Source organism: Schistocerca cancellata, chromosome 4 (assembly GCF_023864275.1).
Source record: "Schistocerca cancellata isolate TAMUIC-IGC-003103 chromosome 4, iqSchCanc2.1, whole genome shotgun sequence".
Classification (NCBI taxonomy): domain Eukaryota; kingdom Metazoa; phylum Arthropoda; class Insecta; order Orthoptera; family Acrididae; genus Schistocerca; species Schistocerca cancellata.
The window spans coordinates 539,094,063-539,108,754 of record NC_064629.1 but is presented as its reverse complement, the minus strand read 5'-3'; the positions used below and the strand labels follow the sequence as shown (position 1 = coordinate 539,108,754).

The 14,692-nt window shown below is 39.2% G+C and overlaps 1 protein-coding gene across 1 annotated transcript in view; it reads right to left on the bottom strand.

Moving 5' to 3' along the window:
* Nucleotides 1-14,692, bottom strand: part of LOC126183377 (protein unc-79 homolog) — an 852,060-nt gene that overhangs the window by 396,424 nt on the left and 440,944 nt on the right. The window contains 2 exon segments of the mRNA XM_049925310.1: nucleotides 1,557-1,854; nucleotides 4,893-5,034. Of these exon segments, the coding sequence (XP_049781267.1) occupies nucleotides 1,557-1,854; nucleotides 4,893-5,034 (440 nt within the window).

Here is a 14,692-nt window from a genome sequence, read left to right as displayed (position 1 = left end):
GATGGACAGATCGCTAGGGGCCTTGGTGGTCATGGGAGTAGCTCAACGTCACACAGACAATTCACACAGACACACGCTATTTGTGGGTGAGCATTGTTCTGATGAAAAATGGCACCACAAAGCTGTCACATTAGAGGTAGCACACAAAGATGCAAGATGTCCATCAAGTCCAGAAGTTGCTGCCATAATGTGATGCCATTCATCAAAAGCCCAAGCTCCCCGAGCAAAGCAACACTTAAAATGCAGCCTTTTGTATTGTCATGTTAACAGCAGCTTACGCATGGGACTGTCATTTCCTAGTCCAGCTGCTGCTAGTCTCTGACCAATGGTGAGGATGACACAAAAGTTGAACAGAGTTCATTATTTATCCTTAGGTGGTAGGTAGGGATGTGAAGGGTTTAAAATATGCACAAGAGGGCAATCCCCCTTGTGGTAGTCTGATGTTGTTGACTGGAAACTTTATGATTAGTATGCCTGCCATACTGCTCACATGCAGTTCCAACATCAGGCTACTGTCACATCCTAATGCCACAGAAATATAAATATTATAAGAGTTGAGCAGCCACCCAAATGGAGACACAAAATATGTCCCCTTTCAAACTCTGCCAGATACTGATACCACTGTCTCTTGTAAGCAAGCAGTATCTCCATGTTGTTCATAGCGATCACTCAACATCTGATGCAGTTCTTGCTCCTTATATACACTACAAGACCTGGCAACAACACTACACTATGGTGGCCATTCTATCTGCCACAGAGATTTGCAACTCTAATCAGTTACATACCTGCCAATCGTGTCTACATGTACAAAATCACCATATCTTCTGAGTGCTTTAGTTTTTCTGTCTGGCAGTGTATGTCAGCAAGTTTGGTAACTGTGAGAAGTTGATGATGAGGCTTACTGGGGTCTTGAGTGAACACTTTGACACATTCCAATGTGTGAGAATGAGATTAGTGGGTAGCGTTCTCGCTTCCTGCACCCGGGTTCGATTCCCAGCAGGGTTTTCTGTGCCTCGTGATGACTGGGTGTTGTGTGATGTCCTTAGGTTAGTTAGGTTTAAGTAGTTCTAAGTTCTAGGGGACTGATGACCATCAATGTTAAGTCCCATAGTGCTCAGAGCCATTTGAAACATTTTGAGATTAGTGGCCATAAAGACTTTTAAGCTGGTGTTACTCTTGGTCATCTAGTTCTCAGAAAGTAATGTCTATTGGTATGGAATATACATTTACTAAAACTGTCATTGCAAATCAGAGCAACTAAATGGCACAAACTATACACAGCAACACTGTACAATGTTCACTATTTACAAAATAGGAAATTCATATTTCATGGACATTTTGTACTACAGTTTAATTATTAAACTCTCAATCACTTGACCAAACATCATAAAAATTAATAAGTTTAGTAGTTAAAATAACTGGTCACATTAAATTGTCAGCATTAAAAAGCTTAATTTTTGGGAGTTATATAGGTCCAGTGCTATTCAGCTACCAGTGAGGCATGCATCAAGCACAGTATTTAGCTGTAGATTCTGCACTATATGTATTATTAGTACCTTGACTCTGGCATCCTTCTTTCAAAGCTGGATGATTTGCTTGGAAAATTGGTATGGTGTCGTATTTCAAAGTTAGGCAAAGACCTTTGATGGTGAAGTGTTGTTATTTTCCCAGCTCTAGGGGTGACTGCAATATGAGGATTCACTTCTTCTGGAAAGAGTGGGGATAGTGGGGGTGTATCTAGTTTTTCTGTGTTGCCACTTCCAATGTTGATGAGACCACCATTCCCACTGCTAAATCCACATCCACCTTGTCCACCTCCATCTATGTCTCCACCCAAAGATGGTTGATTCAGATCTGTACATAACAGACAGAACAGATTACCAATCTCAAAACATATGAATGCACAGTAATTAGTATTATCTAGCTTGAAAAGCAGAAGGTTAATAACCACAGTGACCCTTTAGTCTAAATATTACATGTGAAGAAGTGGACTGTTAATTGCACTGGGGAGTCGTTGGATATGTACACTGATTTTCACAAAATAATTATCATGATTACAAACATGGTAAAAAATCTTCTATAGCCATGATCGCAGACATTCTTTTTTATTTTTGACAGCCAGTTTTGACAGATGAAGCTGTCATTTTCTGGTCTTCCAAAATTTTTTTAAAAAAAAATGTATTCATTGTGAAATAGAAACTCATGCCATGTTGTCATAATGGTGGATAAAATGTAGCACCATCACGACAACATGGCATAAGGTTCTAATTCACAATGAACATGTTCTGTAACAAAATTTTTGAGAACCACAAAGTGAAACTTACATTTGTGGAAATCACTGTCAAAAATAAAAAAGAATGTATGTGATATTGGCTAAAGAAAGTTTTTTTACCAAGTAAAACATGTGGCTTGCTATAAATTCTCAACATGAGAAAATTCAATCATGATTATAGCTAATATTATCACTGATTAAGATAAATAGTAAGTAAATACCATTGTTCCTTTAGTTTTCTAATCATTCTGTACCCTCTCTATAATTGATTGTTTATGTGACCACTGTTTCAGACTTCCAGCATCAGATAACAACATCTCTAACATCATGTTATTTCCATTATATTATCCACTTGTTGCTTTATTTAAAGGATATGTAATAATCCCTTTGTTAACGATATGGGTATAATGGACTCTTGTTTCATCAGTAAGTAGTTCCAAAGAATAAATAAATAAATGGAAGAACGAGAGATGTTGAAGAAGAAGAAGAAGAAGAAGGAGAAGAAGAAGGCTGGTAAGTAAGTAGATTAGAGTTTAACATGTCATTGACAATGAGGTCATTAGAGACAGAGGACAGGCTCAGATTAGGAAAGGATGGGGAAGGAAATCAGCCATGCCCTTTTCAAAGGAAATGTCTCAGCATTTCCCTTAAGTAATTTAGTGTAATTGCAGGAAACCTAGCTCTGGATGGCTGGACTGGAATTGAAACTGTCAACCTTCTGAATGTGAGTCTAGTGTGCTAATCACTCTACCACCTCACTCAGTTGGAATAGAAGAATAAGAAATAAATTGGGGGGGGGTCTCTATATTCTACATGCAGAGCAGCAATATTTCTTGCAGTTTCTGGGAAGACAGGCTACATGTAATAAATGTTACAGAATAGATAATGATGACAGATTTTAACAGTCAACAAAAGAAAACTGTCTAATGAAACAGTAAGTCATAGAGATAATTATGACCCACATCTGCAAATTGGAATAGTTTTGTTCAATCACTTTCATAATATTTGGAATACCAGTTGGTACCAATCACTGTCTATAAAAATGCATTCTGACTTTTGTGTTCATCATTACTCAAACATCTATACAATAATCTATTCCCAAAATACCAGTGTGTAACTGTTATCCACAAATATCAGTACAGAGCACAACAAATGCATTCACAGAGTGACTGATGCATAGCTATGATAGTATGGAGGAACTGTCACTGAATGATGTAGGGCCAGGAGACAGTCCAATGCCATTATGGTATTATGAAAACAATCTGCACTACTGACATCAAAGATTTTTTCCAGCAGGATCCTAGCATAAAATAATCTCAATGATCAAAAATTGGAATCATCAATAGAGGAATATAGTGTTACACAGGGGCACCAAGTTTACTTTGGAAAAACAAAGGTCACCTCCCTCTGTTAGATCACTGAGATTCAGTACTAAAAGGAGTGGTAGGAATTTGCATGTGCAGTGTCAATTTTAATGGAGGTGACGGTTATAATCTGAGAGGTGCCTGGAGACAAGCACTTGATATAGAGCATCTTCAAAGGAGTATAACCAAAAATTGTAACTCTTTGGAGGGTAGGAGATGCTGTGGATGGTCTCCTTTCTACTTCTGTCCCTCAACTGTGGGCCAGTGTGGGAGGGGAAACACACTGCTACTTGGCTAGTTTCTTGCATTTTCCCAAGCAGATTCCATGACTAACAGATGTTAGAATTCTAAGTGATATCACCTGATGAACTACAAGCTTGAACAAAACTATAAAGGAAGTCAGTCAACTCCTGAACAAAATGTGACAATAAGTGAAAGCTCAAGTTTTAACTCCAATTTGACATGGTCTGAACACCAAGAACAAGACGTGATTATACAATGTGCAGTAATGTACATGTGAGAATTAATGGACCAAACTGAATACAGTACAAATCCACATCAAGTCTAGTACTGATAAAAAGGTTTATATAGAAAGTTTGTGAAGAGTGAAGTCTTGTACAGGGTCCCAATCTGAGCAGTTAACATAACATACATAACAATAATAAAAAACAGTTGCCAGTCTGTGCTGCACCTTTTATGGGAAATAGGTTGAGAGGTGCAAAGTCTATGTGACACACACCAGATGCACAATTGGTGATGATATGCACAGCACCACAGTACCTTCCAAAGTGATGCATCTTCCATGAGCTTTTCCTCTGTGTCATTATCACTCTCTAAGAATATAGCAGTGATTGTCAGGTGTGAACATAAACATTATTGGACTCATTGGTATTACTCAAGGCGAGTACTGACATTGAGTTTCACAAGCTATTTTACACAACATAATTTACAGGCACTCAATAAAATCCCCTAGATGAAACAGCTACATTAAACACAAAACACTTATGGTTTTATAGTGAATTTGTGGCCAGTGAAATGTGAATAAGGAAACTTTTAAAATTGGCTGAAAACACAAGTGGAATACCAACCTGTAATGCATTCATTACTGATACAACTTTACATTTACCTTTATAAAGGATGAACTATTAATAGAGTGATGTACAATTCAGTGACACATTGAGAAGAATATTACTGGCAAGAGTATTGCCACTCATAAACAAGATAACAAAAATTCATTATACAAGAGTGAAACTAACCTTCAGAACGAGATGGCAATGTTCCCATAACTAGAGTTGCAGGTATATGACGACACTGGTGATGTTGTGAGTCCAATGTATTCAGCACAATTTTGATAAGTGACTGAAGTTGGCCACTGTGTGGAGGTTGATTATACTGGTACTGGAAACCGAAAAGTTACCATTTACAACTTGTACAATGATAACAATAACTTAAATGATGACAGCTCTGTGTTAAAAACTAGGTAGATTATAAAGGCAATCCAAACAGAATGTTTTGAGATATGAGAATAATATTTACATATGTCTAGCTGAAGCACACCAATATTAGGAATGAACAATAAGTTCGAAGAATAAATATGTTTAACCAAATCTACTGTATTAATAGCTATAATGTATTGGTGGTCATGGTTTTGAACAGTTATTGTTCTATCAGCCTGAATTGGGACATGGTCACCTATATTGTTTTGCATCAGTATCAAAATTTGTAAAGAATAGCTCCAAAGGTGGACAGACAAAATGCAAGAAGCAGTTGTCTGTTAGATTTACATGCATCTTTTTTGTGGATGTAGTATGCCTCCTTAGTATCCTTCTGTTCAATCAGAGACTGCCATCAGCATTCCCTACAACTTTTTGAATAATTTTCTGCTCTAACACTGCACTGTATGGATAGTCCCATATACGAGGTGTGTTCAAGTTCTAAGGCCTTCGATTTTTTTCCTCCGGACTGGAAAGAGATAGAAACATGCACATTGTTTTAAAATGAGGCTGCATTCATTGTTAATACGTCCCAGAGATGGCAGCACCATACAGCAGATGGAATTTTACCGCCAGCGGCGAGAATGAGAACTGTTTTAAATACTTAAAATGGCGACGTTTTCCTTACTTGAACAGCGTGCAATCATTCGTTTTCTGAATTTGCCTGTTGAAGGAGACATGTGGTGATGGAGTTATGGATGTGTCAAAAGTGCGTTCGTGGGTGCTACAGTTTAATGAAGGCAGAACATCGTGTGACAACAAACAGAAACAACCTCGGGCTCGCACAAGCCGGTCTGATGACATGATCGAGAAAGTGGAGAGAATTGTTTTGGGGGATCGCCGAATGACTGTTGAACAGATCGCCTCCAGAGTTGGTATTTCTGTGGGTTCTGTGCACACAATCCTGGGTGACGACCTGAAAATGTGAAAAGTGTCATCCAGGTGGGTGCCACGAATGCTGACGGATGACCACACGGCTGCCCGTGTGGCATGTTGCCAAGCAATGTTGAAGCGCAATGACAGCATGAATGGGACTTTCTTTTCGTCGGTTGTGACAATGGATGAAACGTGGATGCCATGTTTCAATCCAGAAACAAAGCGCCAGTCAGCTCAATGGAAGCACACAGATTCACCGCCACCAAAAAAATTTCGGGTAACCGCCAGTGCTGAAAAAATGATGGTGTCCATGTTCTGGGACAGCGAGGGTGTAATCCTTACCCATTGCATTCCAAAGGACACTATGGTAACAGGTGCATCCTACGAAAATGTTTTGAAGAACAAATTCCTTCCTGCACTGCAACAAAAACGTCCGGGAAGAGCTGCACGTGTGCTGTTTCACCAAGACAACGCACCCGCACATTGAGCTAACGTTACGCAACAGTTTCTTCGTGATAACAACTTTGAAGTGATTCCTCATGCTCCCTACTCACCTGACCTGGCTCCTAGTGACTTTTGGCTTTTTCCAACAATGAAAGACACTCTCCGTGGCCGCACATTCACCAGCCGTGCTGCTATTGCCTCAGCGATTTTCCAGTGGTCAAAACAGACTCCTAAAGAAGCCTTCACTGCTGCCATGGAATCATGGCGTCAGCATTGTGAAAAATGTGTACGTCTGCAAGGCAATTACGTCGAGAAGTAACGCCAGTTTCATCGATTTCGGGTGAGTAGTTAATTAGAAAAAATATCGGAGGCCTTAGAACTTGAATGCAACTCGTATGTTTGCCTATTATAACTGATTCCTTTGATTGATGAATCAAGATGTAATCAAACAATATGCATTGCAGTACAATACGTTAGGTTGAGTGCCAAGTACCAGTCTTTGCACAAACCCCTTGTCAGTTGGAGATCTACACTGAAGAGCCAAGGAAACTTGTACACTTGCCTAATATTGTGTAGGGCTCCAACAAGCATGCAGAAATGCCACAAAATGGCATAGCATGGACTGACTAATGTGTGAAGTAGTGTTGGAGGGAACTGACACCATGAATCCTGCAGGGCTGTCCATAAATTCATAAGAGTACAAGGGGGTAGAAATCTCTAATGAACAGCATGTTGCAAGACATCCCAGATATGTTCAATAATGTTCATGTATGGGAAGTTTGGTGGCCAGCAGAAGTGTTTAAACTCATAAGAGTGTTCCTGGAGCCACTCTGTACCAATTCTGGATGTGTGGGTTGTAGCATTGTCCTGCCAAAATAGCCCAAGTCTGTCAGAATACACAATATACATGAACGGATGCAGGTGATCAGACAGGATGCTTATGTATGTGTCACCTGTCAGAGTAGTATCTAGATGTATCAGGTGGCCCATATCACTCAAACCCCCCCCCCCACACCATTACAGAGCCTCCACCAGCTTGAACAGTTCCTTGCTGACATACAGTGTCCATGGATTTATGAGGTTGTCTCCATACCCACACATGTCCATCGGCTCAATACCATTTGAAATGAGACTTGTCTGACCAGGTAATGTGTTTCCAGTCATTAACAGTCCAATGTCAGTATTAGAGATTTGATGTTTTACCAGATTCCTGATATTCACAGTGCACTCATGAAATGGTCATACAGGAAAATCCCCACTTCATTGCTACCTCGGAGATGCTGCTTCCCATCGCTCGTGAACAGACTATAACACCACTTTCAAACTCAATGACTACAGGGCAGTATTTTGCATGTTTAAATGCCTCTGTATTTGAATATGCATGCCTATACCAGTTTCATTGGCACTTCAGTGTACCTACATTTCACAGTCATTTTCCAGTGATTCAACCTTTGCACTACAATAGCACCATCCATTAACAGCCTCAGAGGGCTACCAACGCTATCTACAAGGGCATTTACATAAGATATTTATACTAAGAATATATATTCCTCTTTGGAGGTTCAAGTCCTCCCTCAGGCATGGGTGTGTGAGTTGGCCTATGACTTAGTGGTTAGTACTTGCTTCATTCTCTGATATTTTGCAGTTGCGACTCTCTATGACATATACTTATACAGTGATATTTACAGTAATACCAAATCTGGGAAGGGAAGTAAGGGGGGTTAAAATTGTAGAGGGAATCCAAGAGATAAAGACAGTAAGCATATTCAGAAGAATGTAAGATTCAGTAATTATTTGGAGATAAAGAAACTTTCACAGATAGGGTAGTATGGAGAGCTGCATCAAAACAGTATGAAGACCACACCAACAACAACCCTGTACTAACATGCCCAGAAATTGCTCGTCTTCCTGCAACCATATTTCAGTTCTTCCACACCATGTCTAAACTATATGTAACATAAACAAAATTGAAACTTCCTGGCAGATTAAAACTGTGTGCCCGACTGAGACTTGAACTCGGGACCTTTGCCTTTCACGGGCGAGTGCTCTACCATCTGAGCTACTGAAGCACGACTCACGCCCGGTACTCACAGCTTTACTTCTGCCAGTACCTCATCTCCTACCTTCCAAACTTTACAGAAGCTCTCCTGCGAACCTTGCAGAACTAGCACTCCTGAAAGAAAGGATATTGTGGAGACATGGCTTAGCCACAGCCTGGGGGATGTTTCCAGAATGAGATTTTCACTCTGCAGCGGAGTGTGCACTGGTATGAAACTTCCTGGCAGATTAAAACTGTGTGCCCAACCGAGACTCGAACTCAGGACCTTTGCCTTTCGCGAGCAAGTGCTCCACAATCTGAGCTACCGAAGCACGACTCACGCCCGGTACTCACAGCTTTACTTCTGCCAGTACCTCGTCTCCTACCTTCCAAACTTTACAGAAGCTCTCCTGCGAACCTTGCAGAACTAGCACTCCTGAAAGAAAGGATATTGCGGAGACATGGCCTAGCCACAGCCTGGGGGATGTTTCCAGAATGAGATTTTCACTGTGCAGCGGAGTGTGTGGTGATATGAAACTTCCTGGCAGATTAAAACTGTGTGCCCGGCCGAGACTCGAACTCGGGCCCTTTGCCTTTCGTACTGGGCGTGAGTCATGCTTCAGTAGCTCAGATGGTAGAGCACTTGCCCGCGAAAGGCGAACGTCCCGAGTTCGAGTCTCGGTCGGGCACACAGTTTTAATCTGCCAGGAAGTTTCATATCAGCGCACACTCTGCTGCAGAGTGAAAATCTCATTCTGGAAACATCTCCCAGGCTGTGGCTAAGCCATGTCTCCGCAATATCCTTTCTTTCAGGAGTGCTAGTTCTGCAAGTTTCGCAGGAGAGCTTCTGTAAAGTTTGGAAGGTAGGAGACAAGGTACTGGCAGAAGTAAAGCTGTGAGTACTGGGTGTGAGTCATGCTTCAGTAGCTCAGATGGTAGAGCACTTGCCCGCGAAAGGCAAAGGTCCCGAGTTCGAGTCTCGGTCGGGCACACAGTTTTAATCTGCCAGGAGGTTTCAATTTTGTTTATGTTACATATAGTTTAGACATGGTGTGGAAGAACTGAAATATGGTTGCAGGAAGAAGAGCAACTTCTGGGCATGTTAGTACAGGTTTGTTATTGTTGTGGTCTTCATACTGTTTTGATACAGCTCTCCATACTACCCTATCCTGTGAAAGTTTCTTTATCTCCAAATAATTACTGAATCTTACATTCTTCTGAATATGCTTACTGTCTTTATCTCTTGGATTCCCTCTACAATTTTAACCCCCCTTACTTCCCTCCAATACTAAACTCCTGATCTCTTGATGTCTCAGAATGTGTCCTATCAACCGATTCCTTCATCTAGTCGGGTTGTGCCATAAATTTCTTTCCTCCCCAATTGTATTCAGTTTTTGCTCATTAGTTACATGATCTACCCATCTAATCTTAAACATGATCCTGTGGCACCATGTTTTGAAAGCTTATATTATATTCTTGTCCAAACTGTTTATCATCCATGCTTCAGTTCCATATATGGATACACTCCATACAAATACCTTCAGAAAAGGCTTCTTAACACCTACATCTGTATTCAATGATAACAAATTTCTCTTCTTCAGAAACACTTTTCTTGTCATTGCCAGTCTACATTTTATATCCTCTCTACTTTGGCCGTTGTTAGGTACTTGGCTGTCCAAACAACAAAACCAATCTACTACTTTAAATGTCTCATTTAATTCTCTCAGCATCACTTGATTTAATTCAACTTCATTCCATTACTCTTGTTTTGCTCTTGTTAATGTTCATCTTATATCCCTCTTTCAGGACACTGCCCACTCCATTCAAATGCTCTTCCAAGTGTCTTGCTGTCTCTTGCAGAAATCAAATATCGTTGGCAAACCTCAAAGTTTTGGTTTATTCTTCCAGAACAATAGTTCCTATCTCTATTTTTTCTTTGGTTCTCTTCTTTACTTGCTCAATGTATGGATTGAATACCAGGTATAGGCTACAACCCTGTCCTTCTCAACCACTGCTCCCCTTTCATGCTACTCAACTCTTATAACTGCCGTCTGGTTTCTGTACAAGTTGTATACAGCCTTTTGTTCCCTGTATTTTACCCCTGCTACCTTCAGAATTCCAAAGAAAGTATTCCAGTCAACATTGTCAGAAGCTTTGTCTAAGTCTATAAATGCTATAAACGAAGGTTTGTTTTTCCTTAACCTATCTTTGAAGAGAAGCTGTAGGTTTAGTATTGCCTTCATGTTCCAACATTTCTGTAGATTCCAAAGCGATCTTCCCCAAAGTTGTCTTCTACCAGCTTTTGCATTATAATGTAAAGAATTCATGTTAGTACTTTGCAACCATGAATTAGTAAACTGACAGTTTGGTGATATTCACACTTGTCAGCACCAGCTTTCTTTGGAACTGGAATTATTACATTCTTATTGAAGTTTGAGGTTATTTTACCTGTCTCATACATCTTGCACACCAGATGGAATAATTTTGTCATGGATGGCTCTCCCAAGGCAGTCAGTAGTTCTGATAGTGTACTGTCTACTCCAAGTGCCTTGTTTTGACTTACATCTTCCAGTGCTCTATCAAATTCTTCTTGCAGTATCATATCTCTCATATCATCTTCATCTGTGTTCTCTTCAATCTTTATAATTATGCCCCAAGTTCATCTCCCTTGTACAGCCCCTCTACACACTCCTTCAACCTTTCAGCTTTCCTTCTCTGCTTAATACAATTTTTCCGTCTGAGCTCTTGATGTTCATGCAGCTGCTTCCCTTTTATGCAAAAGCCTCTTTAATTTTCCAGTAGGTGGTATCTATCTTTTTCGTAACGAAATATACTTCTAAATGTTTACATTTGTCCTCTAGCCATTCCTGCTTAGCCATTTTGCACATCCTGTCAGTCTCATTTTTTTAATGTTTGTCCTCCTTTTCCCCTACTTTGTTTGCTGCATTTTTATATTTTCTCATTCTATTGATTAAATTCAATATCTCCCATGTTGTCCTAGACATTCTTTTAGGCATTGTCTTTTTAGCTATTTGATTCTCTACTGCTTTCAGTATTTCATCTCTTAAAGCTACCCATGTGTCTTCTAATGTATCCCTTTATCTATTCTAGTCATCTGTTGCCAAATGCTCCCTCTGAAACTCTTGACAACCTCTGGTTCTGCCAACTTATCAAGCTACCATCTCTTTAAATTCCTACCTTTTTGAAATTTCTTCAGTATTAATCTACAGTTCATAAACAATAAATTGTTATCAAAGTCCACATCTGCCCATGGAAATTCTGTTGCCACCCACCTACATAGTGAGAAATCATCATCACAATAAAATAAGAGAAATTAGGCCTCACACAGAAAAATTTAAGTGCTTGTTTTCCCCATGTGCCATTCGAGAGTGGAACGGTAGAAAGATAGCGTGAAGGTGGTTCATTGAACCCTCTGTCAGGCACTTTATTGTGAATAGCAGAGTAATCATGTAGATTTAGATGAGGTCTCTTCCATGTATACAACTTTCTTTCATGATTCTTAAACCAAGTGTCAGTGATGATTAAATTATGCTCTACACAAAACTCTACCAGGCAGCTTTGTCTTTCATTCCTTTCACCCAGTTCACATTGACTCATTATTTTTCCTTACCTTGCTTTTCATACTGTGAAATGCCAGTCCCACATCACAAAAAAATTTCATTTCCCTTAGCTATCTGCATAATTATTTTATCTTATCATACATTTCATCTGTCTCTTCAGCACCTGCAGAGCTAGTTGGCATATAAACTTGTACTAGTGTGGTATGTGTGGGCTTTTTGTCTGTCTTGTCTATGATGTGTTCACTATGCTGTTCATAGTAACTTACTCACATTCCTATTTTCTTATTCATTATTAAACTTGGTCCTGCATTACCCCTATTTGATTTTGTATTTATAACCCTGTATTTATATGGCCAAAATTACTGTCCTCCTGCCATTGAACTTCCCTAATTCCCACTATATCTAACTTTAACCTATCCATCTATCATATTTTCTAATCTACCTGCCCGATTAAGGGATCCAACATTCCAGGCTCCAATGTGTAGAAAGCCAGTTTTGTTTCTCCTGATGACAACATCCTCCTGAGTAGTCCCCACTCAGAGATCTGAATGGGGGACTATTTCCCCTCCAGAATATTTTACCCAAAGACAACACAATCATCATTTAACCATACAGTAGAGCTGCATGGCCTTGGGAAAGATTACTGCTGAAGTTTCCTGCTGCTTTTGGCCGTTGTTGTACCAGCACAGCAAAGACATTTTGTTTGGTGTTACTAGGGCAGATCAATCAATCATCCAGATTGTTGCCTCTGGAACTACTGAAAAGGCTGCTCCCCCTCTTCAGGAACCGCCCCTTTGTCAGATCTCTCAATGGATACCCCTGTGTTGTAGTTGCAGATATGGTATGTTGTCTGAATTGCTAAGGCATGCAAACCAACCTATCAATGGCTATGTCCATAGTCCATCAGCGAGGGGAGGGGGGAATACAGTGTCACAGACACAAAAACATGTAGGGTAATGCAAGAGTTGATCTAATAATAAATAAGAGAACTTAAATGCAGGTAAGCTGCTATGAACAGCATAGTGAACACATAAACATAGGCATGATAGCCAAAATACGATAGAAAAACAGGCAACATTGCGAATTTGACTTTTATTCACTTGAGGAATAGTTTCAGGTTGTGCCCCATTTTCAAATGATCCCATCTGCTGAAACTGGTCATAGTAATAAAAAGAATTGCTAGTGAACTTGGTTAACTTGATTCTTCAGGAATAAAATGTGAAAATATTCAGAGACAGGCATGCATATAACATTTAAAAATTTGTGTGAAACTTTGTCACAGAGAACATGAGTGTATCAGCAGTTATTAACCATGGGATATGTTCAGAAACTTGATCAGAAATATCAGAAAAGAATCAGTCAGTTCTACTAAATATGGATATGTTGTTCTTATAGCAGGATCAAATTACAAATTGTAATGAGATCAGTGCAGTTTGTATAGTTGCCAAAATTAAATTCAGTTGTTCAACCAAATGAAAGTATGGAGGTATTTATTAAAAAAACTGAGCCTCACCAGATGGTCACTCATGAAATACACTTCCACAAAGGGCAACTACAATTTTTCAACTGAATACTGAATTGAGTGAATGTTTCTATTTTGTAACAATATGGAACAAGGCTCACAAAAAGTAGGTCACACATATCAAAATGAGTTAGTGCATCTAGAGTTAATAAGACAAAACTACACATGGAGATAAAAATTAATTCAAAGCTTGCATTTCTTAAATATGTGTGCACATACAAAAAACTTTTAACAAAACACTTAAACCAGTAAAGCAAACAGCAAACAATATATTTATTTGGAACCCAGAAACAGCAGTTTGGTCAGTTTTGAGGAGTTAAGTTTGCAGTGAAATGGAAAAAAAATACCTCTCTAATACAGTAATAAGTAGTACAATCATTACAGATCCAGGTTCCATATATTAATATTTTATCAACTTCTTCATAAAGTGTAATAAAATGGGTGACTGCTCGACAACAGGTACAAGTCCTAGAGTGTCCAGTATCATTGTCTCTTCTTGGTATTCCATTCCGAATTGGTCGACAAAAAGAATAACTGTCATTAAACTTCCCTAAAAGCTGAGTTCTCTTATTTTCTGAATGTGGTTGTTTTGGAAGATGTATGCAAGAGGAAGTAATACAGTGCCTGACTTTTCATGGAATATAAGCTCGCCAAATTTTAAGTTACCTTCTCCTTGAGTAAAATGTCACTGTTGTAGCACCTGTCACTAGAGTTTGATGAGCATCTCCATAATATTCTCACATCTGCTTATCAATCCCATAGTAAAGTGCATTACTCTTTTTTGTATCTTTGATATCTCATCTATTAATCTTTGATAGTAAGAGACCAAATTAACAAAAAATTTTAAATAATCAATTGACCTAGTGATTTCATGAATGAATTCCATTTTCTTAAATTCTTGCAATGAATCTGTTTTTCACTACAAATATTTTTAGGAAGTCAGTCCACTTACATCCCTCTGGACTGTTACTCCCACATATATTTCAGTGTTTCAGTTGTTGCTGTTTATATTAGTTTACTGCCAATAATGCAATCTAACAATAACATGTCTTTTTGCATAGTTACAAACAGTAAGTGCACTATCATATGTTCTTAACACTGA